This window comes from Phalacrocorax carbo, chromosome 1, assembly GCF_963921805.1.
Source record: "Phalacrocorax carbo chromosome 1, bPhaCar2.1, whole genome shotgun sequence".
NCBI lineage: Eukaryota > Metazoa > Chordata > Aves > Suliformes > Phalacrocoracidae > Phalacrocorax > Phalacrocorax carbo.
In genome coordinates this window covers 89,402,999-89,429,549 of record NC_087513.1, presented here as the reverse complement: position 1 = coordinate 89,429,549, position 26,551 = coordinate 89,402,999, and the positions used below count along the sequence as shown (strand labels likewise).

The 26,551-nt window shown below is 47.7% G+C and overlaps 1 protein-coding gene across 3 annotated transcripts in view; it reads left to right on the top strand.

Annotated features, from left to right (window-relative positions):
* The window catches only part of LOC104052985 (galactosylgalactosylxylosylprotein 3-beta-glucuronosyltransferase 1), a 30,947-nt gene extending 5,464 nt beyond the window's left edge, over positions 1 to 25,483 (top strand). Inside the window, exons 2-6 of one of the 3 annotated variants that reach the window (XM_064466152.1) lie at positions 14,465 to 14,609; positions 14,941 to 15,476; positions 17,457 to 17,753; positions 18,256 to 18,363; positions 22,041 to 25,483. In XM_064466152.1, coding sequence (XP_064322222.1) covers positions 14,498 to 14,609; positions 14,941 to 15,476; positions 17,457 to 17,753; positions 18,256 to 18,342 — 1,032 coding nt within the window. In that variant the 5' untranslated portion in view covers positions 14,465 to 14,497 and the 3' untranslated portion in view covers positions 18,343 to 18,363; positions 22,041 to 25,483. Of the gene's footprint in view, positions 1 to 14,460; positions 14,610 to 14,937; positions 15,477 to 17,456; positions 17,754 to 18,255; positions 18,364 to 22,040 lie in introns of all 3 variants that reach the window. The other 2 variants (XM_064466144.1, XM_064466161.1) reach the window with 2 other exon arrangements.
* The last annotated feature ends 1,068 nt before the right edge of the window (positions 25,484 to 26,551 follow it).

Sequence of the window (26,551 nt, the reverse complement as noted above, 5' to 3'; positions counted from 1 at the left end):
GGAGCACAGGTTGCTGCCTCCTCTCCCCCTCCATGCCCCAGTAAAGTAGGATAATTAATATCCATCTCACCCTGAGCCTTCCTCATTCTGAAAGCATGCTAAAAAACAGCTCTAAGGGGATATTTCTCCTACAACTGGCAGATTTAATTTGTTATTATGGTTATGTCCATAGCTATGGGTCAGACAACAGTGCTGGGCTCCCTGAAAGCCCTGGCTGTGACCGCAGCAATAGGAGTGCCGTACATTAGGGAAAGCTGCACAAAGTGCCACCTCAGAGGCCAGTGCTGGGTAAGCCTGGGTGGCAGCAAGGGATCTTGTCCTCTCTGCAGTGCTGGGATGCCTTCCACACTGCAGGTGGTCCAGCCTAGTGCCTTGTTGGGTCCCCCCTCCCCTCCACTTCCTACCACATGGACCGTCAGGGTGATCTTAGCTTTCTCCCTCTTGATACCCCATCATCTGGATCCTTCCGTCCCACGGCCCTTCCCCCAGCCCAGATCCACACAAAGGTGAAAAGGAAAGGAGGTGCCGATGACTTTCCTGTATCTGCCAGCTTCCCTCTCCACCTCTGACATGAATGAGGCCCTTCATGTGCTCCTCTTGAGCAAACACAGATGCTTTTGTTTTATGGGCTGGTGGGACGGGATGGAATTAATAAATCAGAGCGCCAGTGCTGTGCTGCCACATTCCTGCAATTTTAAGGCAAGATCACACACACAAAAAAAAGGCAGAAGCAAAATAGGCAATCTCTTCAGAGAGAGCTCGGATGCTTTGACTGTGCCTCCTGCTTGCTGTCCCACTTGGTCTCCTGCTCCCTCGCCCTTGTTCATTCCTCCTTTTCTTTCTCCTGCTCTCTCATCCCCATTAACCTCAGCTCTTCTCTTCCCTCTCTTCCGCTCAGGAACCAGTTTCAGTCACACCTCAATATCTCACCTACACCCATTTTTCTTCCCTCACCTTCCTTTTGTCTGGGCTTCCCTTACCCCCACCCCACACTTAGGTCTGCCCAAGGCTTGTGCATTCAGGTATGAAGTTCAATGTCACTTGTGCAAGCCCCAAGAGCCAGGAACGCCTCAGCTCTTATACTGTGGACCAAAATATCTCCTTTTACACCTGCTTCCTCCTCCCTGCCTCAGTTTCTCCTCCTAAGGAGAATGGTGCTGCCTGAGTGGTTCAATGAATCACTCTGGGGATAAAACAAAAAAAAAGAAAAACATGTATTAATGTTCTCCTCTCAGACATGGTATTTAACAGTGTTCCTGTGAGCAAAATTAGATCCTGCCCCAGAACTGGCAGGTCCTCTTTCTCCTTGAAGGATAACCAGAAATACTTCGCCAGGAGTCACCTAAAATTAATTTGAGCCAGATAACAAGTTTTTAGCATCTCTACTTGCCTACCATCAGGTGGTAAGGGGCTAGGCGAAAATCCTTTTTCCTACCTATAACTAGCTAACTGTATGTCGGGCTTCAGGAGGGCAATGCAAACTGTGGGTTGAGACACTTTTTATTCACTGCAAGGGTTGTTTTTTCTCTAATGAGCTTAGGCACTTAAAAGTCATTTCCCCAGAGAGCTTATACATTGTTGTGCTTATCTTACCTGTGGGGGAACCGAGCACTGAAGCAGGTGAAATGATTTGCCCAGATCCACATACTTACGCATAGTTGAAGCCAGAAAAAGAACCAAGAAATCTTGTTTCACAGTTGAGTGCTTTATCCTCTGGCCTCAGAGGAGGCCGGCAAAGACCTTTATCTTGTTTAGATGAGTGGATAGTCATTCCAAGAGGACACTGGGGCAAGGGTATCTTTCTGTTCTAATACGTGTCTTAATGAGTCCTGTTGCTAAGCGGCTTCAGTGATAGATCATGCATCTTCTTCACTAAGCATTGAAATAATTTTTTAATCATTAAAGCTAATATAGAATCCTCAGAAACATCCAAATCTCACAGCAGGGGCTCAAATTAGCCAGCAAACAGAAACCAAATCCTGATTATCCCTGTGCACCTCTACAAAGCCCACAGGCAGCATCTGCTAAAGTCAAACATGAGCCTGGCTGAGCTGGATCTCAGGGCTGGGCAGGGCAGTCAGAGGCAAACTGGCAAATCCTACTGCTCCAAGGTCCACAGCAAGTTTCTTTCCTCCTTCAGACATACATCCCAGCTCCTTCTCTCTGTGGAGCAATAGGAAAGGATGTAGGGGCATTAACCACTGACTCCAGGTAGCTGAGGTATTTCCTAGCAGATCTGGAGCAGAAAGGAGAAATTATTTGCATTTTGGCAAGTGCTCAGCCTGGCCAACATTTCTCCCCCACCCCATTTTTTTTTTCCCCTTGGAACCATCTCCTCCAGCCTACTTCCACCAAACTCTTGCAGCCTCTGTTTTGTCAACAACTAGATATTTCAGGTGTCCTCTCCAATCCAGCCACCTATGCTGCCTTACTTCACACGTCTCCCATCTACCATGGGATACCAGCACCTTTTGCACTGTAGCAGCCCATAGGCTTCTCAGTGGCTCCTCCAGTAATCCCAGTCTGTTTCCCATTCTGGTTAGCAATTCTTGTGCTGTTTCCTGTTTTCCTCAAACCTACAGCGCTTGGCAGCCCGTTATCAAATGATAACAGGAGCTTTCTTTACAGCCGAAGTGATGTTTCTAACTTCCATGATAGAACTCCATATGCATCAGCAGCTCCATTACAAGGACAGGACACTGCTAAGCGCTTCGCTAAGACTAATCTTCACTGCGGACCTCTATGCTAAGAAGACTTTTGTGGGTGAATGTAGTTTACCCCAAAGGATTATCTGGGAAAGGACAGTTAAAAATTGCTCCTGTCACCTCCAAGAGCCTTCATGCATGGTGCTCCCTTCTCTTGTCACCCTCTTGAGAACAAATCCAGTACTGTTCATGTATCACGACCAGTGTCTCCACTTGCGCTCCCAATCACATTAACCTACTAGACAAACTCTGCACACTTCGCCCCACCTAACAGCCTCTTTGGAGGTGCTGCAGAGGGCCCCATGACTCTCCTGTCAACATCTACTCCCATTCAGCAGTAGATAAGCTGCCATCAGCAAGTTTTGTTCATAGGCCAGCAAGACAAGCCGTGCTTGGATTGTAGCTCCCTGGAAGTCAAACCAAATCCTGTAGCTGTTAAACGCTCATTAGGCATGATTTCTGTTCTTTTGTACTCCCTTCTGCATTGCATTTACCAGATGGATAAATTCTGATACTAGATATTTCTCTCCTAACCCCAACATGGGTCATGACCTGAGCACCAGGACAAACACAAATGGCCAAGAAATGAGTTACAGCAGGACAACCAGGAGGCCAGTTTCCTCCTTCTTCCTCGCTTTCTTAGGAATTGCTGCTGACACTTCAGGGGTATTTTTTCCAGAGCTGGTGAGGGGTAGAAGTAGGCATGTTCATGTGTGCATGGGGGAAGTTGGAAATGCCTCACCAGGCTTGTTGACCTTCACAAACGTCCTCACAGAGAACTGCTTTTGGCCTCACCCTGCTGCAGCTCAGAAACACCGAGGTGTCTGTTATGCTGAGGACACACAAGACAACCGTCGACAGAAGGCCGGCATGTCAGGCACCAGCCAGAGGTGCAGGGCGTCTGCACACTTGCAGGGGTTCTGGGGACGAAGTGGGTGAGAGTAACCTTAGTAGCATCATCCTAAGGCTAGCCCAGTTTGGGTAACATGCAGCATCCCTCTGCTGGGAGAGAGTCAGTAAGTTGAAGAAGGAGTCTTCACTGCAGAGAGAAAAGACTGTTCACCAGTCACATAATGTACAGAATCTGGTTAAGGACAAAGACTGTGAAAAGCAACCAGAAGTATGCTCCAGGGGTCAGGGATCATTGTCAGCAAGAACAAATCAGACCTGTTTTTTAAGGTGTTCCTGAGTTTCTAGAGATCCAGTTTGTAGTTCTGCAGCTGCCACTTTTACCAGCATCACTGTCTGCGGGGAGACTATGCGCTGACCCAATGCTCAGAAAGCTTTTAGGTAACCAGAGGGTGCTTTCTTCCCCTCAGCACAAGGGGAGAGCCAGATTCACCTACAGAATTAGGAGAGATTCAGATCCACATCTAAGACTTAGAGCAGCAGCCCATTTCTTGTTTCAATGAGAGACTGCTCTTTGTCTGCCCTGATGTTTCAGGCTAACCTGATCTGCCTTTGAAGTGAGCTCAAAGTGCTCTCAAAGTGCAGAGAAGAGTTCAAAAAAAAAGCCTAGTTCATCTCTACCCTCCAACCAGAAGTATCTGTTCATCACTTATTGTGCCCAAAGCCAACTGGCAGCCCATGCATATGGAAAGGAGGTAGGAAGGACAGAACTCTTCCCCGTAGCTCTGAGCGCAGAGATGCAAGAGCTGCGGAGCGGCATCTCCCAGTGTTTTCCTGCTGGTGTTCATGCAAAGATCTCACTCCAAGCTCAAGGGACAGACAGAGCAGACAACTTACCAGCTTGGAGGGTAGCATCAACTCCTTACTGCACCCAGGTCTTGAGCAGCCTGAAGCACACCAATTCACAGATAATCCCATGAGTACAATAGGGCACAGGCTGACCTCCCTCCCAAAAGATTTATAGACACTATGTGCACAGACAACTTTTACCCCAGGTTAAGTTCACGTGCAGTTAAGGAGCACAGCAGAGAGCAACCTCTATGCACTCTAAGAGAGTGAGCAGTTTGTTTCTTGTGCTGTGAGCTCATCTGTCCTCAGTTCCCTCACAGCCTTCATTGCCTTCCCAACAGACAAAGCTCTTCCATTTTAACAGTACCAGACCTGGAAAAACAGAACCCAAAACCTACACCTTTTCTTTCTGGTAGGACTGCATTGTTGTCAGAAAGGGGCATTTGGCTTTTGCTAGTCCTCAGCTCCATCAGTTTGCACAAATGCATCCATTGCACACTTTTTCTACAAATGAAAACCTCTTTCTATCATGATGTAGGGTTATCTTCTGGCAGCCGCTGCCGGTGCCCATGTTAGATATTTTGACTATTGCACTGACTGTTGCCCTGGCATTCCCAGAAGGTGGGAATCACATATGGGTCTCTTGATCTCAGATGCCCTGGCACATAATTTGGATGTGGCCTGCCTGCGGTCTGGAGTCAACAGCTTCCCTCTTAGAACAGAGAAGGACAGCAGGACAACCTCAGCAGGACACTGGCCATCACCTTTCTGCCCGCTCTTTACTTTGCTCCCTTCCTCCCTCTTAATTTCACATGCAGAGGGCAGGAGAATAAACACTGTAGTTTTCTGACTCTCTCATTTTCATTCTGGTGTTTCTTTTAATCGAGCCCAAGCTATACAGATCAGCTGTGGCATTTAAGGTACAAATCAAGCAGTGGACCGTAACATATAACTATTGCAAAAGACAATTCTCTAGGTGCCACTTTATTTTTCCATTCTACATTTGTTTTTAAAAGTGCCTGCATGACACTTGGATGCCGCACAGCAAGTGGCAAATCTAATGAGTGCTGATGATTTATTCGGAGGAAGAAATCAGAATTAGCATTTTGGACCATCTCAGCTAGTTACAGAGTGAGCATATTTCACACAGCTCAGAGAGCTGCAACAGCAAAAATGTCCATCAAGGAGACCAAAGTGGTGTTTCTCCTCTTTCCACTTCTCACTTAACCGATGCCTACATGATGGGGTGGCAACTCGTCAGTGCTGGCCAGTGTCCATTCTCTGTTAATCTACAGAGCAGCCACCCATGAAAACATTCTGCCCAGATTTGCTGTTTGCATGATGCTTTTATTGATCAGATAATTCAGCCAGCATTCCCGAATAAAAACTCGGGGGGATTGTTGCCCATACACCGCATGCATCCTCTGCCTGCAGTTGTTTCTGTGCAATAAGGGCTCTGGACTCTGATTCTTCAGGGGCCCAGCACACATACATAACCTTTAAAATGTCAGTATTTCCACAGGTTTTGGAAAGACAGTAGACATCTCTAGTTATATCTGTGTTTTAAATGGCATAATTGCTGTTCCACTCATTTGCAGTGTAATTTCATCCAGAGCAGCTTCTCCTTTGGTTTCTTTACCATCCCTAAGAGTAACTGGGAAGTCCAGCAGGGAAGAGCATCTTAACATTGCCTTTGAAAGTGGGAGGAAAACAAGGTACCTGAATCAATCAAGAATGTGCATTAGTGATAGTATGTTCCTCTGGAGGTCTGCATTTGATGTCATATTGACACATAGCTAAGATCAAAGCCCGTCTCTGCATCCTGGCTGCTACCAGAGGAACAGCATTGGCCTTTGGGCCCCATATCTTTACAAGGAGCTTGTGATCAACGTGATATTCTTTATTTTCCCCAAACAAGCACCTGTGAAATGTAGTTATCCATCAAATAATGCCTAATGCCTTTTTCTCTGAAAAAATAATTCCTCTCTGTCTTTGAAAATGTTCTGGAAGCAAATACTATGGGTTTTTCCTTTCTGCTTCTGTAAGAAACCTGTAAAATGACAGCTCCCACTCCTGCTGAACAGGCATCAGCTGTTAACTCAGTAGGGAAAGCTCTGGATGAAATGTACAGATACTTTGGAACAATATGGTATTGTTTTTGCTTCCTTAGAATTATTTTGCGTCCTTGGAAAAAAGAAAGCTTTTTTTTTTGGATAATGCAGATATTGGGCTGATTCACACTGATACATTTGGAATGATTATTCTGTGATAGTCATCAGGACCTAAAAAGGACCTCGGTTCTGCCAGAGCTCGGCAACAGGGGAGAGAAGCTGACATTTGAATAAGCCCCGACTTCCCTTTCAAGAGACGATAACTACAAGCAGAGAGGTCTCTCAGGAGAGAGCTGGCTTTCTCAGGAGACATCTGGTATCTCCTGCTTCTGTTTGGGCCTGAGCTGCCAGTCCTTCTGCAGGTATTTCTGGCATCCCTGGATTACGGCTCTGCAGCACAGGGAAATTGGGACGGGGCAGAGGGCTGTGTCCGTCTGGGTCAAAGCTCAGGGGGATGGGAAGGCGGTGACAGGTTGTATGGGTCAATCATGAAGGACGTTTGGGTCCAGGATGATTAAAAATAGCCTGGTTTAGACCTCCTTTTGCAGGCTGCGGAAGGCTCCCTGCATAGTTGGGCTTTGCAGCCAAATTCAAGGTCTAGTCTATATCCGAACTGGGTTATCTTCATTCCTGCTGATAGCCCAGATAGTGCCTAGATACCCTTGATCTACCTGGGGATAGCAGGCTGAGCCACGCGCTGTCTCAAAAGTATTGGCTCCCACGGGACCTAGCCAGCAGATTTAATTAGCTTTGTCCACGTTTCTTTTTTGTTTTCTGTCGGGGGTTTTTTTTTTTTGCTTTTTTTTTTTTTTTAGCTTGGGAATAAAGCTCTGTACGAAGCATCACCCTCCCCCACTCCGTGCTGCTCAGACACAAGCCACACGTCTAGGATAAGGATGCTCTCAGGAAAGGCACCGTGCTGAGCTGTTTATGGACCAAAGTTGGAGGAAGATGCTTAACTTGGGTTCATGCGGGCAGTGGAGGGATGGGGATGTGTAGGGTGCATGGTGCATACCCCAAGGACAAGTGTGATTTCTGGGCTTCAGTAACTGCAGTCCCATATGGCGAGGGGATCGGAGCTGGCAAAGAAAGGATGAAGCCTTTCTTTACATCTGAGGAAGAAGCAAGGGGGCTTGGGAAGGGCAGCTGTTTCTTTGGGAGTGACTCACTTCCTAGGGAAGTTGTCCCCACAGGAGCCCGTAACAGAGCATAGATTAGGCTAAGCCTTGAAACCCCACAGCTGCTGGTGGCTCCACTCTCCCTCCCTGGGGAAGGACCTGGCCATCCTTCCCCATGTTGTTTTATTATTTGTAGTTCTCTGGTTTTTGTTTCTCTAGGGCACTCACTTAATTTTGCCTCACTTTCTATCCCCATGAGTGGTAGGGAAGTGCTCACTGTATTTGGATGGCAGGCATGGCTTCCCCAGAGCCATTCACGAGGTCTGCAGCAGAGGGACAATTAAAACCCCCAGCAGAAGAGCACCCTTCCACCTTCGGACAGGACCGCCGTGGCCTGCATTGCACGTGCTACTGGGAGGTCAAGATCCCAGTTGTGGGCTGAGGAAAGAGCCTTTCCCTTCCCTGGTCCATCATTAAAATTTCCCTTCATAGAAAAAAAATACTCCTCCTGGTTTTTTTTTTTCTCCCATTTTACTTTTCAGCCACCCAGTTCCAGCAGAGTTTAGGGGAGACATTGCTACCTGTTGAGCAGAAAACCATATTTCCCTTTAACCTTTCTGTTTCCCACCCCCACAAGAAATACAGCTGTACATAAACCCTCAGGCACTGCCCTTTAGATCTAGCCTGTTCCTTCTGTCCTATATCAACACCATTCCTGTAGACCTATCTCAGGGTCAGAGGAGTCCCGCTACTGAGAAATGTCCTATTGTGGCTGTGTTTGCACAATAATCACCCCTGCTTATCCCAGAACAATAACCCGTTCCACCCACTTCTGTGGCTCTTTGAATCCGTTCTCCCACTTTATTGTGTACATCTTGAACACGCAGGAGACTGCCCGGTGAGGGGAAGCGCTGCAGCATCTTGGCATGTCTCAGTTTTAAACAGTATTGAAGTTTTGGCTGAAGGCTCTAATGGGCCTGAGGGAATGGGGGGAGAGGGGACAGCAGCTTCCTGTGGATTTCAGCAAAGCAGAGACAGAGCCGTTGCTGATCACCACAAATACCGGCGCTGCCATGAATTATGCATTCCTTGTTTAAAGAGAGGTCGCTCTCATCAATAATTGAAAGCTCCCTGCTCTGCCTTCAGCATCACATCTCCCACACCGGGAGTTAGGGAACTCATGAAATCTGCATGGACTTCCTCAAGGTGGCTAAGGGTTGATGGAGAGAGGCAGCAAAATGCAGGCAAAACAAACCAAAAACTCTGCTGACAGTTTCGGTGCATGAAATTAAGTCATCTGCATCTGCCGGCTGTTCTGCTTCAGTTCTGCCCTTTGCCTCTCCCCACACCCCTTTCTCCTCCCCTCTGCATGCCTCTCTCCATGCGCAGAATGGTAGGCTTGCAAACATAGTACAAACCAAGGTTAGGGGTTGTTTCTTGAAGTTTTTGGCTCCATTAGCTGAGATTAGTTTGCTTTGGGTGCTTGCCTAGAAAAGCCTTTACGCTGGATGGTGGGATGTTCCCGGGGGACAGTTTGAACTGTGAAATTTGTCCCTCTGGGAAGATAATGATCTTTAGAGTCTGTGTCTCAGACTACAGACATACAGTCCTGGGGCTGGGGTTGGTCCAACATTCAGGGTCTTGTAAGCCTGGCTCAGACAGGCTGGCTGCCCTGAACCAGAGGCTGCAAAATCATCTCTCTTGCAGAGCAAACTTTTCAAAATTATTCTCGTGCTGAATCAGGCAAGTGGAGGGCAGAACTGAAACCTCAGAACAGAACTACCAAAGCCTGTGTGATCCTAACAATTTCTGAGTTATCAAAGAGGACGTAAATTGAACAGCTTTTCAACAGGGCTATAGTAAAATCGCAGGCACCTGAACTCGCACATCAGTCTTATAAACCCCACTCAGCTGGGCCTCTCCCTAATTTTCCCATTTCTCTACTATTCACCCAACAGGTCCTTTCAAACTACTCTGCAACTCTGAGAGAAAGTCACATATGTGACCTCTTAAAGATATATCTGAACAGTGAGGCTGCCTGGGTTGTTCTCCAGCCTGGGAATCTTTATCCCTCTCCCAACATCTGAGCTGCCCTGCCTGTAGCAAATCATACCCTGTGCTGGTAATTGGTCAACAGCAGATGAAGGGACGCTCTGAGCCTCAGCTACATCTTCTGCATTGGTCTGGGGCATCCAAGCTGGGGCTGGGTTCTTTCCCCATGTTCTTTTCTCATTCTTTCAGATTAACACCCCTTTCATCAGCGCATGAGCTTAAATGGAGGTTGGATGCTGTCGTGTCCCAGGAATTGAGAAGTCTGGCAAATCAGCACAAAGTGAGAGTAGTGTGAGAAACATTTTGTCCCTATCATACTCGGCTTTGTGCTCTGTGTTTGTTTATTTTTTTAATGGAGAACAGAAGATTGATGGATGAAATTAAGAAGAAGGATGTGTAATTGGAAAACAGCTCAAGAAGGCTACAGGCAGCATATTGAAGGCATCCATCAAACATCCAGCTAATGTTGTTAAGGGTGTGTAACACAAACAAGGGCTGCAGGAGACACTGGGAAAGAAAGAAAAGGGAGGAGAAAGGGGAATAGGCAGGACAGGGGAAATAGCAAGGGAAGAGAAGAACCAGCAAGAGACTACAATCAATAATATTTGTATTGCAGTCGCATTCAAAGGCTCCTGTTGGGATCAGTGCAAGCACATTAAGAGACAGTCCCTACCCACTGTAGCTTAAACCCAGGAATTACGGGATGATCTCTGGAGATGGGTTTAGATGATCACAAAATTTTCTTCTGATCTTGAACCTCATTTAATAGGATCTACTCTGAATGGGTTTAAAGGCAGAAGGAAGGTAGCTGGTTGTGCCAAGAATACACACAGTAATGCCTGCCAGCCAGGCATGCAATTAATCTGAGCCACTTAGGGGACTTTGTTTTTAATTACAAAAAGTAGGTAAAAATATGTGCAGTAAACCTCCGTAAGCCCCACTGGGGCCATCAGCAGGCTACCCAGAGGCATTGACATGTGACTGGGGTTTGATGCTGTTTTCAGGAGGATGGGCTGATGCTTTAATGGACCACTTTGTGGGAAATATTCCATGCGGGGTCAACATTAAGAAAATGCAAAGGGCCTTTGTGTGGGGAAGGAGAGAAGGCAAAGGCTGAAATTATTAATAGGCCAGGGGATTCCTCTAGTCCTGGAAACAGGGAAGAGAGACTCTGAAGGACTAAGAAAAGGCAGGTGAAAGATGTAAAGGAACAGAGGAGAGCACAATCATGATGGATGCAGGGGATGGCAACAGGGGACAGAAGGTAAGGTTTTAAAGAGAAAATGAAGTATTCCAAGACAGATTTTCTGAAAACGACGTTGAAGTCAGACTCCTCTGTGAGGTTCACAAGTGACCTGGTGCTTTATGTGGGGTTTGACTTCTTCAGCATTGTATGCTTTAGAAAAGCAATAGAAGGAAGGTGCATGTAGAAATAAATGAGCAAGGAGCACCAGGGGAGTTGCACACACAGACAGCATCTCCGCTTGTTTGCAGTGTTCAGGAAGCATGAACAGGGCTGGCTGTGAGGAGGAGGAGAAAGAACTAGAAAGGGAATTCGTTAAAGGTCTTATAACTCTGATCCACTCTCCTCTGTGCTCTCTTGGTAACACAGCTGCCACCGCCACCTCCTCCTCCCCTTCCCTCCAGAAGCGACCTGAGTTTGCAGCAGCGGCAGGCCCACTGCATAGAAGCTGTGCCTGTATAATTAAGGGCTTTTATTAAAGGGAAAAATCACTGGCTGACTGACTCTAGTGCAGGGACATTTGTAATTGCAAGCATCCCAGAGGAAGCAAAGAGCCCAGGAGGACCTAGGTGTTTGCTGCCGTTACGAGGCAGTGCAGAGTCTTCCTTGGATTTCTTTGGTGGCTCTGTCTGTTTTCACGGCCCTTAGTGATGGGAAGCTTTGCTCTGTGCTGCTACACTAGTAAGGGAAGGGATTTTCTGGAGGGAAAGCAGCCCCTGGTGTGGATAACACCATCCTGCCCTGTGCCCATCCTAGATCTGTAGCTTACCAAACACCTACGCCTTTGGCACTAGAGCTTGAAGGAGACTCTTGTACCTGCCCTGGACCCAGCCATCAGAAAGCAACAAGATTATGCAGAGCCAGCACATTTGCTGCACAAGACTCCTGCTGGCATCACCAAAACACTCCTGGGTGCCCCTGGCCACACAAGTTCCTTGGCCCCCTTCTTGGTCCATTTTCCGTAGCTTGAAAGTAGAGGAACGGTCACCACAGTGACCCTGAGTGAGGAGGTAAGAAGCATTAGAGATTATTACCATGAACAGTTGGTTTGGGGATCAATGGAGGTAGGTTCCCTTGAGGGATTGCTCCAATGTGGTACTGTTGGTGTCTACCAAGGAATGAGCTCATGTTGCAGCATTTCCCTTAATAGGGCTTGTAAGCATCTACTTGCCTGCCAGAAGACTTGCTGAGACATGCTAGTCTTCTGTCAGATTTGGCTGAAATGGGTTTGATAGTTATTGGCGGCAGGGACTGATGAGCCCTGCGATCGCATAATCCTTGTTTTGTCAGGAGACCAAGGTAAAATATCAAGGAAAAAATTAAAGACAGGTCCCCAGAAAGTCCCAGAGGATTAATTTAGAATAGCTTCCCCTGATACTTTCCAGGAGTACCATGTGGCTGCTGTCACTGCAAAGCAGAGCCATTTTGGACCAGTTGTCGTGTTTCTTCTCACACGATTCTCTAAGGCTGAAGCAGGGCAATCCTTCTTCCCCTTTGGACAGATGAGGAGCTGCTGGGCCCAGATCCTGGGAAAGGAGTTTCCTTTGTACTCAATGTGCCTATGTCCCTTTGAGGACCTTGGTTTTAGACGACCGGCTTTCCGAACACCTAGGAAATCTTTGGCAGAGCAGTAATTTAAAGCCAACAAATCTGAACCTGCTTTCCATCATCCTGCATCAGTGTGATGCCATCGCCCTCTTCCTTCAAACTTCCTTCAAACTTCCTTCAGCCTAGGAGAGCAAGAGGGCCTAGTGAGGCTGTGCCAGTCAGCAGCTCTCCGGTTCCCAGGGGGTGTGACTGTACTTTCCCAAAAGAACTCTCTCTGCAGGAGGCTTATGAAAGTTTTATTGGCCCTTTAGCCTCCTAGCGAGCATCACTGTGGTAGCGAGGAAGTCTACCAGGAGGAGTATTTGGCAACAGAAGGGTAATCCCAGAGAAAACCGATTACAGGTGTTACCAGGAGAGAGAGGGGAATAAAATCCACCTATGAAGCATCAGGCAACCTGCTTAGAGTGATAGCAGAAAGTCCTCAGATGGTAATAAGTAACTTTGCTCTGTACCCTTCAGCGTTTCTGTGGGCTGCTGTTCTGCAGCAGCAGAAGTGGATCCCTCTTTTTGGAACACTGCTTTTGTTGCTGGTGTGTAGTAACAGTGTTGGAAGATTTTGTACCCAGAGGGGGATCAAAGCAGAAGCTAGAAGTTGGAGGAAAATATTCCTGGCGGTGTGCCCGAGCCATACAGAAGGCAGCACATGCACTAGGAAAGTCCATTTGATGCTGGACTTCCAGAAGTCATCTCTGGGATCTCATGCTTCTATGACTTACTGCACACAGGCTGATAGGGGTCTTTCAAACAGGTGAGCCAGGACTGGGGTCTCATCACACCATGACTGTACACAGGGCTGAGTTGTGTCCCTGAACAAGTGGTCTACAATAGACGTCCAAGTACTTCAGTCTGTGTTTTCCAAACTGATCATTAATGGTGGATACTGTGTTGAAGGCATGGCTACCTTGAGAAGCCAAGGATCTGATTTTCAGACTGACTGACTGCTCATTAATCATATTAACTAGTGGGAGCTGAAGGTGCTCAACTGCTGTGAAAAATCAAGTACAGGACTATTCTAGCTTGGACCATCTGCAAACAAGCCACCCTCTGTTCTTGATTATTCTTGATACTTTTGACCTTTATTTCTCTTTATTTTCTTTTAGTTCCTCTCACCTTATAGAAGGAGTTTAAAAAACAAATGTTGTGATTCCTCAGATCTTATGATCATGTACATTAGACAAATGCTAAGAAAGAAATGAAAGTATTGTGAAGTCTGTGGTTTAACCTCAATGCTGCAGTGGCTGAACACTGCAAGCCAGGGGTAGAAGGGATGTGGAATAATTAAACTTACAGCAGGTATCACCAGCACTGTGGAATGACACAAGCTTTTCATGGAAAACTTAGTAGCTGATAGCATGCATCACTGGTTGCCTCAATGCATCTGCAAAAGGAGGATGAATTAAAACTGCAGGAGTGAAAGAGATGCTGGCTATCTTGAGGATCCCTGACATTTTCTGGTTTGTCCACTTGCGTATGCAGGAACACAAATCTTGCACACAGTTTAAAAAAATCAACAAAAGAAGCAAATTAAACGGTCACCACAAGCTCAGGAATGAATACCAGTCCCAGAGAAGGGGCAAGTAACGGTCCTCTTTGGCTTCAGAATCAGCAACATGAACAACTCTAAGTCAAGGACAGTGGGTTCGTCATGGGGCACTGGGAGGTTCTTTATAGCGACATAAATAGATAAAAGCTTCTATTCAATAGCACAGGAATTGGCCAGGGCAACTGGTTAATGCAATGGGCCTGCAACATTAATGGTAAACTTATACTTAGAAAAACGCTTTGCTGGATCAGGGCCCAACATTTATCATGCTTCCAACCAAGCAAGCCGAATTCAGTCTATTAATTTGGCCTCTACACTTACTGTCTTAGTGTTTGTGGTGACTGATATGTTGGAGGCTTTACTCTTTCCTCTGCTCTGAAAGGTAGAGAGATGCCTGGGCATTGGAAGCTCTCTGCAGTATGCTGAGGAGACGTAACCTTCTTACCACGCTCCTGATCGCCTTGCCATGGGCTCTCCTCCTAACCTTGTGGCACCAGTACCCAGCCACCCGCTACCTCAGTCTACTGAGAAGTAAGTGCAAGAGTGCTGTCAGTGTGCTGGTGGTTGTGATGACTGTTGGTGCGAACCCTCAGCAGGATGCTTTCTTGTGGGTTAAACAAAGACAAACTTGCCTGAAGGCCCTCTCAGGGTTTGCCAACAGCAGGAACACAAAGTGTTCTTAAGAGTGCATTAAACATGCACCTTAGGCTGGCTTTGGGGAGGGGATGCTGATCTGCTGAGCACTGACTCCAGACAGATGTGTCCCCAGCACCCCCTAGAGAGGAGGCAGCCTGGCAGCAATTAGTTCTCTAACATCCTTCTTCTTCCTTCCTTCCCTCCTTCCTTCCTTTTGTCCCAGAAGAGACAGATGAGAACGTGACCTCTAAAGTTCTCCTCAATGGTACCTCTACACTGAGAGAAGAAAGCCTCCCATCATGCATTAGGCAACAGCAAAGCATAGGGGCAACACCTAAAATCATTCAGAATTATGTGTACTCCAGGCCTCCCCCGTGGTCAGACACCCTGCCAACCATCTTCGTTATCACCCCTACCTACACCCGGCCAGTGCAAAAAGCTGAGCTGACCCGTCTGGCCAACACCTTCCTACATGTACAGAACCTGCACTGGGTGGTGGTGGAGGACTCACCCCGGAGGACCAACCTGGTATCCAACCTGCTGGAGAAGGCAGGGCTCAACTTCACCCACCTCAATGTGGAGACACCCAAAAGTCTGAAGCTGGGGCTGTCCTGGATCCCATCCCACACCCCAAGGGGGACACTACAGAGGAACCTGGGGCTGCACTGGCTGAGGGACACCTTCAGCAATACCGCACCACCGGAAGGGGTAGTGTATTTTGCTGATGATGATAACACCTACAGCCTGGAGCTCTTTGAAGAGGTAAGAGCAATAAAATTATTTGGGACAGAAAAGCAGGATACAGCTGCAATGCCCTTTAAGGCCAGGTGCACTTGCAAAGACCTCTGAGATAGGGCTGCCACGAGAACTTTTAGAATCAAATGTGAGACAAGGGCTCTGGCATGTTGCCTAAAGCCCTTCTCTCCTGCCCTGCACTCAGTGGGAGCTTGGGAGCTGGGTATAGGGCAGATGTAAATCTATAGCTGTGCAAAACCACTAGCCATGCTCTTGGGGGTGCTGGCTGACGGGCACTGAACAGAAGCCAGCAGCGTGCCCAGGTGGTTAAGAAGGCCAACAGCATCCTGGCTTGTATCAGGAATAGTGTGGCCAGCAGGAGTAGGGAAGTGATCGTGCCCCCATACTTGGCACTGGTGAGGCCGCAGCTTGGATATTGTGTTGAGTTTTGGGCCCCTCACTACAAGAATAACATTGAGTTGCTGGGGTGTGTCCAGAGAAGGGCAATGAAGCTGGTGAAGGGTCTGGAGAACAAGTCTTCTGAGGAGCAGCTGAGGGAACTGGGGTTATTTAGCCTGGAGAAGAGGATGCTGCGGGGAGACCTTTTCACTCTGAAAGGAGGTTCTAGCCAGGTGGGTGTTGGTCTCTTCTCCCAGGTAACAAGTGATTGGATGAGAGGAAATGGCCTCAAGATGCATCAGGGGAGGTTTAGATTGGATATCAGGAAAAAATTATTCACTGGAATAGTGGTCAGGCGTTGGAACACACTGTCCAGGGAAGTGGTGGAGTCACCATCCCTGGAGGTGTTCAAAAAACGTGTAGACGTGGCATTTCGGGACATGGTTTAGGAGGCATGGTGGTGTTGGATTAATGGTTGGACCTGATGATCTTAGACATCTTTTCCAACCTTAATGATTCTATGATTTCTACGATTTTATGATTTCTAAAGGGGTGAAAGAGCAAAGAGAACAGCTGCCATGGTGTAGGCTGCAGATGTGAATAGCCACTCACACAATGTTGCATGAGCTAGAGCCCCTTTTGCCACGGGCCAGAGGATACATACTACAGAACATACCTCTCCTCAGGGAGAGCTGACCTGATTCAAATAAGCACCAAAAACAAACTTCTGCAAAGCATAAATCGCACTGTTGTACGTGTGTGATGGGGAGGGGATGTTAGAAAAGTTGACTGACTTTCTAATCCACCTTTTCTCCTTGGCTGCCCTTCTGTACTCTGAGTTCCAGCCACCACAACAGGGCTGTGCCCCTGGGATCACAGAAGCTTGCCCAGACTTCTGCTGGAAACCTGGCTTTTGTGAGGTGCCAAGTCTATTGTAAACTTGCAAAAATGTTTATTCAGTAAACTCCCTTGTCACCAATTTAAGCCAAATTGTACTACACCAATTGAAATGTAGTTATGCATCAGAACACATTCCAGTTTTCAGACTTTTCTGTTAAGCTTGTCCTTTCTTACTTCTTTCCATGTCCTTTCTGACAATTTCAGTAAAACCCCACTCTTTTAGGCAGTAGCTATGGATGGAAGAACAAGGTGGGGGGAATTTGCAGTAAATGAGGACAAAGATGCATCAGCCAGGATGGGGGATTACTTGCATGAGGGTGAAGTTGGAGTGAGTGGAGTTGATAATATGGAGCTAGAGGCCTGGTAGAAGTTGTGTTTGGCATTTACAGAAATTGTAAAATTTTACAAAAAATTATAAAAGTTCAGATGAGACCAGAAAACCAAAGGTTTTCCTTCTGAGGGACTGTCCATGGGCACAGAAAAGCAGTGAGTTTGGTGTTCAGAAAACGTGCTAAAACAGCCTTGTGCCTCTGCAAGCTGTAGCTCTTCAAGCAGTAGCACAGGTGAACGAGAACTTGTGCTGCCTAGAGCTATGTGATTGTGTGGGAAGTCAGTGGGGGAGGACAGGTGCCAATGAAAGCAGCGGATGGGGTGGGACAAACATTGCAGGGTTGAATTCTCACAGCGCTGTTTCTTTTTGGCACACAGATGCGCTACACAAGGAGGGTGTCAGTCTGGCCAGTGGCTTTCGTTGGAGGGCTGCGATATGAATCCCCAAAAGTGAGCCCAGCGGGGAAGGTGGTGGGCTGGAAAACCGTCTTTGACCCTAACCGGCCCTTTGCTATTGACATGGCTGGATTCGCTATCAGCATCAAGCTGATCTTGGAGAAGCCTCAGGCCAGTTTCAAGCTGGAGGGAGTTAAAGGAGGTTACCAGGAAACCAGTTTGCTGAAGGACCTAGTGACTATGGACGGGCTGGAGCCCAAAGCAGCCAACTGCACAAAGGTGAGCAGGACAAGAGACCTTGAAAATACATTCTCCTTGCTGAGTCCTGGTTGCTTTTGCAGCCTTCTGCCACGCTCCTCCACCTTCCGCTCTGCCTGCCTGTGCTGGCGCACATCAGTGCCAAACGGTGCTGGGACAGACAAGCAGAGGCTGCCAAATTCTTCACAGATGCGAAGCTCAGAGAGCGCTGAGGAACAGTTAGTGCTATGCACTCTAACTATGTTAATGAAGAACCTCAGCCGTACAATCCACACCCAGATTGCTTCTCCAAAATCCATGAGGATTGGCAGAGGGTTGAGTCTGGGGTTTCGGTACAGAATGATCCCTCCTCCTTGTCACTGTTTCTTGTGCCTGTGAAGTCTCTCCCAGGTTCAACCCCTTTGAATCACGTGCTTCAAAACGCTGTGAGCCCCAGGTTGCTCAGGATCCTACCTGATGGATGCACTGCCTTTGGCATTTCCGTGGCATCCAGAGCCTCTGAACTCTTTGTGATTCCCTCTAGGTGTTGGTCTGGCACACAAGAACTGAGAGGCCCACTCTGGTTAATGAAGGAAAGCGTGGATTTACAGACCCCAGAGTAGAGGTGTAAGCAGAGAGCCAGCTCCAGGGTGTGAGTACCCTTGTCTGTTATTTTGGCAAGGCAAATAATCTGTACTTGTTTCCTTATTTATGCTATTATTTCCTCGAAGACTGCATATATGATTGTCCCATTAACTCCCTTACCATGCCACCCTTTGCACTAGAAGTAGATCCTCATCTTTACCCACTTACGGTCTGCATTTCATACTCAGTAAAGCCTCCTTGCAGTCCACATGGAAGCTTTGCCTGCATACAGACAAAGAGAAACATGGCAGAAGAATCCCATGGTTTTACTCAGTAATAATGACAAGGCAAATTCCTTGCCTCCCTGTTTCTGCCAGCTCCAAACTCTTTTTAATGTGGGAGTTGTCCTATAGTGTGTGGAAAGAGATCACACTCCTGCAGATGCAATTTTCCACAGCAGCCCTGCTACTTCTGCAGTGCTCCATGCATCCATCTTTAGCTTTTCTCCTGCATGAACAACTGTGCTGTGGTTGCAGCAGGGAAAGGCTGATGGGACACTCAGGCAACCTCAAAACAGGAACCAGCAAAGAGCAACCTACACAGATTCTCACAGAGTCCAACATCACCAGACCTGCTGCTGAGGAGAAATAGTGAAGGCGCTAGGAGTGCCTTTGTAGTCCACAGAGCCAGGTTCAGCAGCAGGAGGAGGGATTATGGCAACCACCACAGGTGAGGGCAGAAATGTATCAGAGATCAGTGATATGTTCTGAGAAGTAAATATTGATGAAGAACAGGCTTCGGAGGAGTTATGACCTCCTCTGCCAGCTGCCATGCCCTCTGATCCCAGTGTCTGCCCTTAGCAGATTCCTAGCCATAAAGTCCCAAAAGAATAAAGATATCCAATTTGGGAGTACCCAGCTCTTTCTGGAATGACTCACATCTGTGCCAAGGGACAGGATGCTGAATGATTTGCTCCAGGGCTGCTTTCAGTTCTGACCCCAATATACACCTCAGCTCAGCTCTACCAGTGGAAATAAAACTGACAGCTTTTATACAGGCAGTCATGAGTATTTTAACTTCTGCACTGATCGGCTGTGTGCATTACTGGTAGCTGCATACAGCATTTCCACATCATCTCTCATCTCTGAGTGACAGCCATACAAAGTGCAGAGCAATCCGGGCGCCTGCACACCCAGCAGCAGATGGGACAGGAGTCAGTTGCCTAAACATAGATACCTAGTGCCACCACAGGGACCCTGGGGTAGCCTACCTGGCCCTCCTGTAGGGCATAAACTCCGTACCATTTCCGTCAGTTTTTCATTAATATCTCAGATATCCTAGCGACCAAAAATGATGGTAAATACCTCTGCTTAGGCAGCAGCCCCTCTTTTAACCTGTGTTTCTGTGGAATCCGCTAGCAGTAACGAGCTCATTTTGCACACCCACCCATGCTGGGTCTGCAGTAGGCTAAAGCTACAGTTGCTCAAACTCAGCCCACAAAGACTCAGAATCCAGCGAAATCGTCTGGAGGCACCATTTACTTTGTAAACATGAGCAGGCTTATAAAAACTCAGACAGATTAAACCTGCCTTACCTACTTGTCAGAGGAGGGGTTGACTGCTCTACTACAGATGCAGAGTGTGGATGTGATGCTTTCGTAAAAGTGCCATTTATGTATCTGCTCGTTTGTCCTCACTCTCTCTCCCCGGCCAAACCCTCAGCCATCCTCCATGAGAAACGCCACACACCTGCTATGGATTCTCATGGAACGGCTCCCTGTAATTCATTTGTTGTGGGAAAGGGAAGTGACCAGTCTGAGAGATCAAGTCACTGGTGAATGGGTATTCACCAGGAGGACTTGCACCCTTTTCCAGAGCCATCCTCTCAGGGTGCTTTCAAACCAGAGTCTTGGCTGGACCAGCTGTGTAGATTTTGAAGGAACTTTCCCACATACATTAGCAGAGAATTTGACCACAATCCCTTCTGCACCAACATCTGTCATGTGGGGCAGCCGCTCTGACCTGCCAAGTGGGCAGGTGACATCCACTCCAGGAGACACCTGCAAGGCAAATTGCTTGACTGGGCAGTCAAGCAAAATCATTAGATTCCCCCCCCCTCAAAGTTTTAAATTGAGATCTCTGCTGACGCCTGCAGTGTTTTGAAGGTCCTTACTATCAAGGCTGCTGAGCTTCAGAACCTTGACAGACAGATCTAGATAAGCCAGTGCTGAGACAAAAAAAGAGGTAAAATTGCTCAGCCGAGGATGTTCTGTTCTTAGACACAATAGGGAGAATACTTCTGTCTTTCCCTCCTGGCAGTTAGTCCTCGCTCAGGATCAGATCAAGCCAGTCAAGCGCCAGACCTCTCAGAGGCCTTTTTCCTCTTTAGCGCCTGCAGATGTGAGCCCGGCAGACATTGCTTGCTGCAGGATTTGGTGGTCTGTTAACCTCTAGTTGGACCACTTGTGTTTCTGCTTGGTGGATTTCAGAGACATAGCGTAAAGGGACCTGCTGATCATGTGAACTGCGAAGACTGGGCTTTAATGGGTGATGCATAAATAGCAGTTATTTTGTCGCAGCTGGAGCCCACTCTCTTCCTTGCCCATGTTCCCACCTCTCTGAGCTGTGTCCAGCTGAACCACAGCAGTTTTTGTGAGCCTGGGGGAGAAAACGCCATGTGCCAAATCAGAGCAGATCTGCAAAGGGGAAGCAATAAGACACATCAAGGTTTTGCTTTTCACAAGAGACAATAAAAAGAAAAAGAAGAACTCAACATTTTAAAAAAAGAAAGAGCTTTTCTTTTCTGCACTAGAAATTCTGCTTTTTTTGCTGCCCTGAGAACAGTTAGGCAGGATCTGAGATGTGGCGGGATTAAGGAGCAGGGGTGAGATCCTCAGCTACTTCCCCAGCCTCTTTGTGCAAAGTGGAGGAGCAAGAGGGACAAAAAGGGGATCTCTGAGCCCATCTTCAGCTGGACAAAGGCTTTCACTGTGGAGATATTGTGGAAAATGGCCGTAAGCCTGGTCTCTGAGAAACACTGTGGGGACATACAGCATAGGAAGGGGGGTGTGGAGGATGGGAGAAATCCTTGGGATTGTCTGTATTGCAGCAGGGGCCACAGAGCAACCAAAAGCTATCAGAGTGTACATCTCTGCTGGCTGTATTGAAACCCCCTCAAAACACAGGCTTTGGCTTCTGAGAGCAGGAGACAAAAATTAATTTCGCTTTGTATTTTGTTTTTTAAAGCCCTGAAAATTACTACTCAAAACTGGTGTTATAAAAACTCCCTATTTTATTGCTAACATCTATTTACAGGCATCTGAGAAAGAACGGTTTGCTTAGGTTAGCATAGGACTCCTGCTGCTTTGTGATATTTGGGAAAAAAAAAGTTCACCTGCATTTCAGAGCTTCCAGACAGACTGAACAGGGATCCTCAGATCTCACCGTCCTAATCTTTCTTTCAAAAAATAATAATGGGGAAAAAAAAGAAATCCTTCAAAACCTTTTTCCAATTAATAAAATATCCCAGCTAGGACTCTGTGGATAGAACAAACAGCTCTTCAGCGATATCCCCAGCCTGAAGCTGTGCGTAGTGTGATTGGGGAACCTGGTTACCATTGCCAGCCTCGTGCCTACCTGAGCCAGGGGTCAACCCTGTTGGAAATGTGCCTCCTGCCCTGTTGTACTGGATGTGGTATCGACACCCCTATCTCCTTCTTATGCCATCTTGTGTTTGTTTCGACAGGGGCAGCGGACAGTGATCGTTCCCGAAATTTGTCAGCAACCACAGCAGCTGCGCACGCCACCTGTTCTGCCCGGCCCTCTGCTCCACTGCTGGAGGATGACAAACGCCCCCAAACGTAGCCACGCTGATCAGCTCCCACTGCCCGAAAGGGGGTAACAGGCAGGGACAGACCTGATGTGGCACCCTGCGATCCTACAGCTCTTCACCTTTGACTTTGTGCCCTGGCTCCCGTTCCCCACCTGGGAGAGGAGTGCTTCTCTTCCCCCGTGGGCTCTGTGTTTTTAACCATTCGTTAAAATGTATTAGATGCGATCTCCATTCTTGGCTGTGCCAGCACAGAGGCTGAAATCCAGGATGGGTGCGCGTGCCTCTGAAGATCCTGCCTGGCATATCATCAGACCTGAGCTTCAGTACAGCAGCTGTGAGCTGCGGTGGTTCAAGGACAGGAGTTGTCACAAAAGCACAAACATGGACCTGTCAGCCTGAGATTGGTATGCTCTCAAAACAGCTTTAAAACAAAGCTAGCCTGAGAGATGATCTCCCTCTGAAGGATGCACTCAGATACCTACACGGATCAGCCTTCAGTGCTGGGGAGGGAGATGTGCTGAAGCACCTTGTTTTGGGTTTGGGAGTTCAGAAGGGATCTGGTGCCTACGCCTCAGCTGAGAACTTGAACTGCCCTCACTTAAGGTTGTTTTGGAGAATGCCATCCCAGATCCCCAGGCTCAGAGCCCTCTAGATAAAGTTCCTCTCCCACTCAGGGAGACTCAGCAGGTACTGCACCTCAAAGGCCATGCCTCCATGTCTCACTTCAGAGACCAGAAAGCCAGGGCAAAGATGGGTGGACTTGAAAGTGTTGTTCCTAGCCTGGAACCCTGCTGCAGCACTGTCAGACACTTCAGTAGCCTCGGATCATACATACGGACTTGCTTCCTAGACCTCCAGAGAGGAAGACACCTCTTCTGGGGTGGAGGTGGGTGAGAAGTGCTCAGAGAAAAGGAACCCTCAGCCTGCACTCATCTCCTGGGAGAACGTCGAGGAATGTGGAGATACATCATCAGGAAACATATCTTGAGCACGCAGATGACAACTGAAATAGCAAATGTGACAAGGTTTTCCAGTGGAACTTTGAAAGGCGTGTGTGGCCTTGTGAAGAGAGAGGAAACAGTGTCATATGGAAGGGTTTCCCTTTCCCTCAGTAAAAGAGGATGACAGCCAGGTGGAAAGCAGCCCACAAAGGAGGAGGTGGCAAATGAGGACCGAAGGAAGGATGCACTGGATTAAAAGCACAAGTGTTGGTACCATGTGTGTGCGTGGGGGGGTGGTGTCACTGTGACTTTTCCAGGAAGATTCCTTGAAGGACCCAGAAACCCCATTGAGCACATCCTGAAAACCATCTTCACTCAGGCCATGAGAATCAAGGCTTTCAGGTGTTCAAAACACATCAAGGATTTCACAGCTGGGGGGAAGTTAGGAGCAATTGGCTCATCCCCTGCCCAAAAAATTCTGGGCTGGCAGGAGACTTATTTATTTGTTGGTTTATTTATACTAGAATTCTTCTCTGCCTATTCCTTGTTTAGTTTTGTTTTTCAGCTGAGATCACCTGACATGTTCATGAAGAAACAATATTTCCCCTCTCGCCACAGACTCTCGCAGAAGAACAGCAGAGCTTGGTGTTCACCAATGAATGTCATATGTTCTGTGCTCCCTGGGGTTTTTTTAACAATGGTGTCTTAAACTGGCAAAATAATCAGAAACACAGCAAGGAAGGGAGAACAGCGAAGGGAATTACAGTTCCTTTATGCAAGAGACGTGGGTGGCACTAAGTTTCTGGCTCCCAAGTAATCATAGTGAGGTAAAAATGTGTGCAAAGGAGTGCCTCACTCAGCAGATAGTCCCCATGGGATCTCAGGAAGCCTCCATGAAGGGGGCTCTTCGAAGGGTATCTGAGAGAGGGATTCGGTCCCTGTTCCCTCACAAAGGAAATGAGCAGCCGTGCATCCTGTTATGGGAGTGGGGCTAAAGTACAGGAGGGGGCAAAGGAGGTGAGATGCCTGCTATCAGAGAGGAAGGCAGGAGAAATCAAAGGATAGGCAGCAAATGGAAAAGTGGAGGCTGAATTTAGTGAGGTTTAGGGCAGGGTCTTTCCAGATGAACACACCCACCCTGCCAGTCTTCTCGGCATGAAGGAATACCGAACGGGCCATGAAAGCGGTGCCTTCTGTGGGCCCTAGAAAGGTCCTTACAGAGCAAGGGTCTGGCATACTGGCACTGGATACCATGGAGGAAGCCTGGCATCTACAAAGCACTTTTCATTCTCCTTCATGGGAGTTTTGTGTCCTGTCCTCTGCAGGAGGTAACAGGCCTTGCACTCCAGTGGGCTTCGCCGATCCATCCCTGCCGCCAGGCGGGCGGGCCCAATGCTTCCACCCAGCATTAAACCAAGATTAAGTCCACTTCTTTGTGGTTTCAATGAATAAGCAAAAGTGAGGGAATAAAGGACTTATGATCCTCCATTTTCCCCTCCGAGATGGGCAGGCTTTCTGCCCGTATGAACAGGAGGGGATATGATGATGAATTCCCTGGCTTTTAATCGCACGCAGGTCCTATGCAGGGTTTTGGCACTGCCTGTATGTGTGTGTAGCAAGGGTCTATTCCTCCACACACATGTTTTTAGAGAGTTGTTCTCTCTGCATCCCTGTAAGAAAACAAAATTATTTTTCCTGTTTTTCCCACTGGGGACCTGGACTCCAGTGATACGAGCTGCACTGTCAGTTCAGTGCCGGTTGGAGCCTGCTCTCACGACCAGCCCTATCGCACCGCCTCCGTTCTTGCCCCAGCCTGGCCCTATGGAAGAGATTTTCCGCAAATCAAGAAATTCTGTCAGTCACTAAATTGTGCAGAACCAAGCCCTTGTATGGACAGTGTGGATGTGGACGGCTGATGTTCTAGGCTAGCAGACATTTGGACCTGTTCAGCACAAATACTCTTTCCTCTGTAGAGCAGCCTAAGGACAACAAGGACTACTGCCGGCTGAGGTGTATCAGCTAAGGGTAGGTAAGTAAGAGACACCACAAGTTAAGATGCCTGTTTGTTAGCAGGGCTCAGTGGGAGAGCACAGGAGTGGAGCAGTGGTCAGAGTTAGAGGCTTCAGGGAAAACGAATGCAGTGAATGCAATAAGAAGGGAAGCTGCAGATCAAGCCTGAAGTGTTTAAAGAAGAGAAGGCATCCCAGCGCCTGGTTTTTACTAGCATATTAGTATGTGATATTCATGTTCTCTGAAATTCATCCAATTAACCAACCAATGAATATTACTAACATTTCCTGTTGCAGAAAATACTATTGACTAAGGAAAGAGAATGTCAAGAAAGTAATTTTTAATGGTTATTTATTTATATTGAATGGTACTAGAGCGTTATTAAATATGATGTGAATAGTACAATATTGCACCATTGTCTTGTCTTGCAGCGTAAGTGCTTACTTCTTTTCCAGGAAAATGCAGCGGACTCTGTAATTGAGAATGTATCGGGTTTAATTGTTCTCATTTCAAGGGTACTCCCATCAGTCTTCATCCAACCCAAATGCCACAAGAGAAATTCCAGCAAAAACACTTCAGGTCCCTGAGACCGGTGCCTGCATTATGGAGATGAAGAGACAGGAGAATATAGCCTGAGTTCCACAGTCTTACGGCACCTCTAGCAGCAAGCTGCCGTTTCGGTGATGTGGTGACGGTCCGTACTGAGATTGACCTCTAAAGGTGCTGACCATAACTCAGAAGTGGGTGGTGGTGAAAACATAGGGCAGGCAGCCAGTTCTCCATCACAAGGGAGAGGGGAAAGGAAACTGTCGCGGTGCAATGCAAGCTGCACGGCGCAGTCACACCTAAAGAAGGCTGCTGCTGGCAGTGAGCAGGCTGCCTGAGTTTTGTGGAGGTCTACTGGGTGACACTATGAGGTCTGTTCTGCAGGGCGCATGGTATCCACTCCAGCTCTGCTGGGCCAGGCAGCTCCTGCACACTGTCCTCCCCTCTGGGAAGAGTCAGGAGAAGCTGTTCTGGCAGCAGCATGGTAAGACACAAGGGATCTCCTGTAGGAATATGGGTACACAGCACGTCTGAGGTCTCAGCAAAAATTGATCCAAAGTCATATATCCATGTTGCCTCTCTGCTCTGTGAAAAGTCTCTCCCAAGTGGTTCTGGAGGCCATGAAACCTCTCAAGAGACCTTTTTGAAATTTCTTCCTCCTGGAGGAGGACCAGCTGCTCTGGTCAGGAAGCAATGGGAAGCAGGCGAGGGCAGTATCTTGCGGCCCTCTGCAATACAGCCCCACCGCATCTCCTGGGGCAAGGGGGAGACACCCAGGAGCAGCACCAACAGGGTAAGGAAGCACAGGCTAAGGTGTTACAAGGTCTAGTCTTCCTAACCAACTGCACACTGTTTCAGTCCATGCTTCTGCCAGTCCTCACTAGGGGACTTCTGCCAGTTCCCACTAGGAAAAATGTACGAACTGCC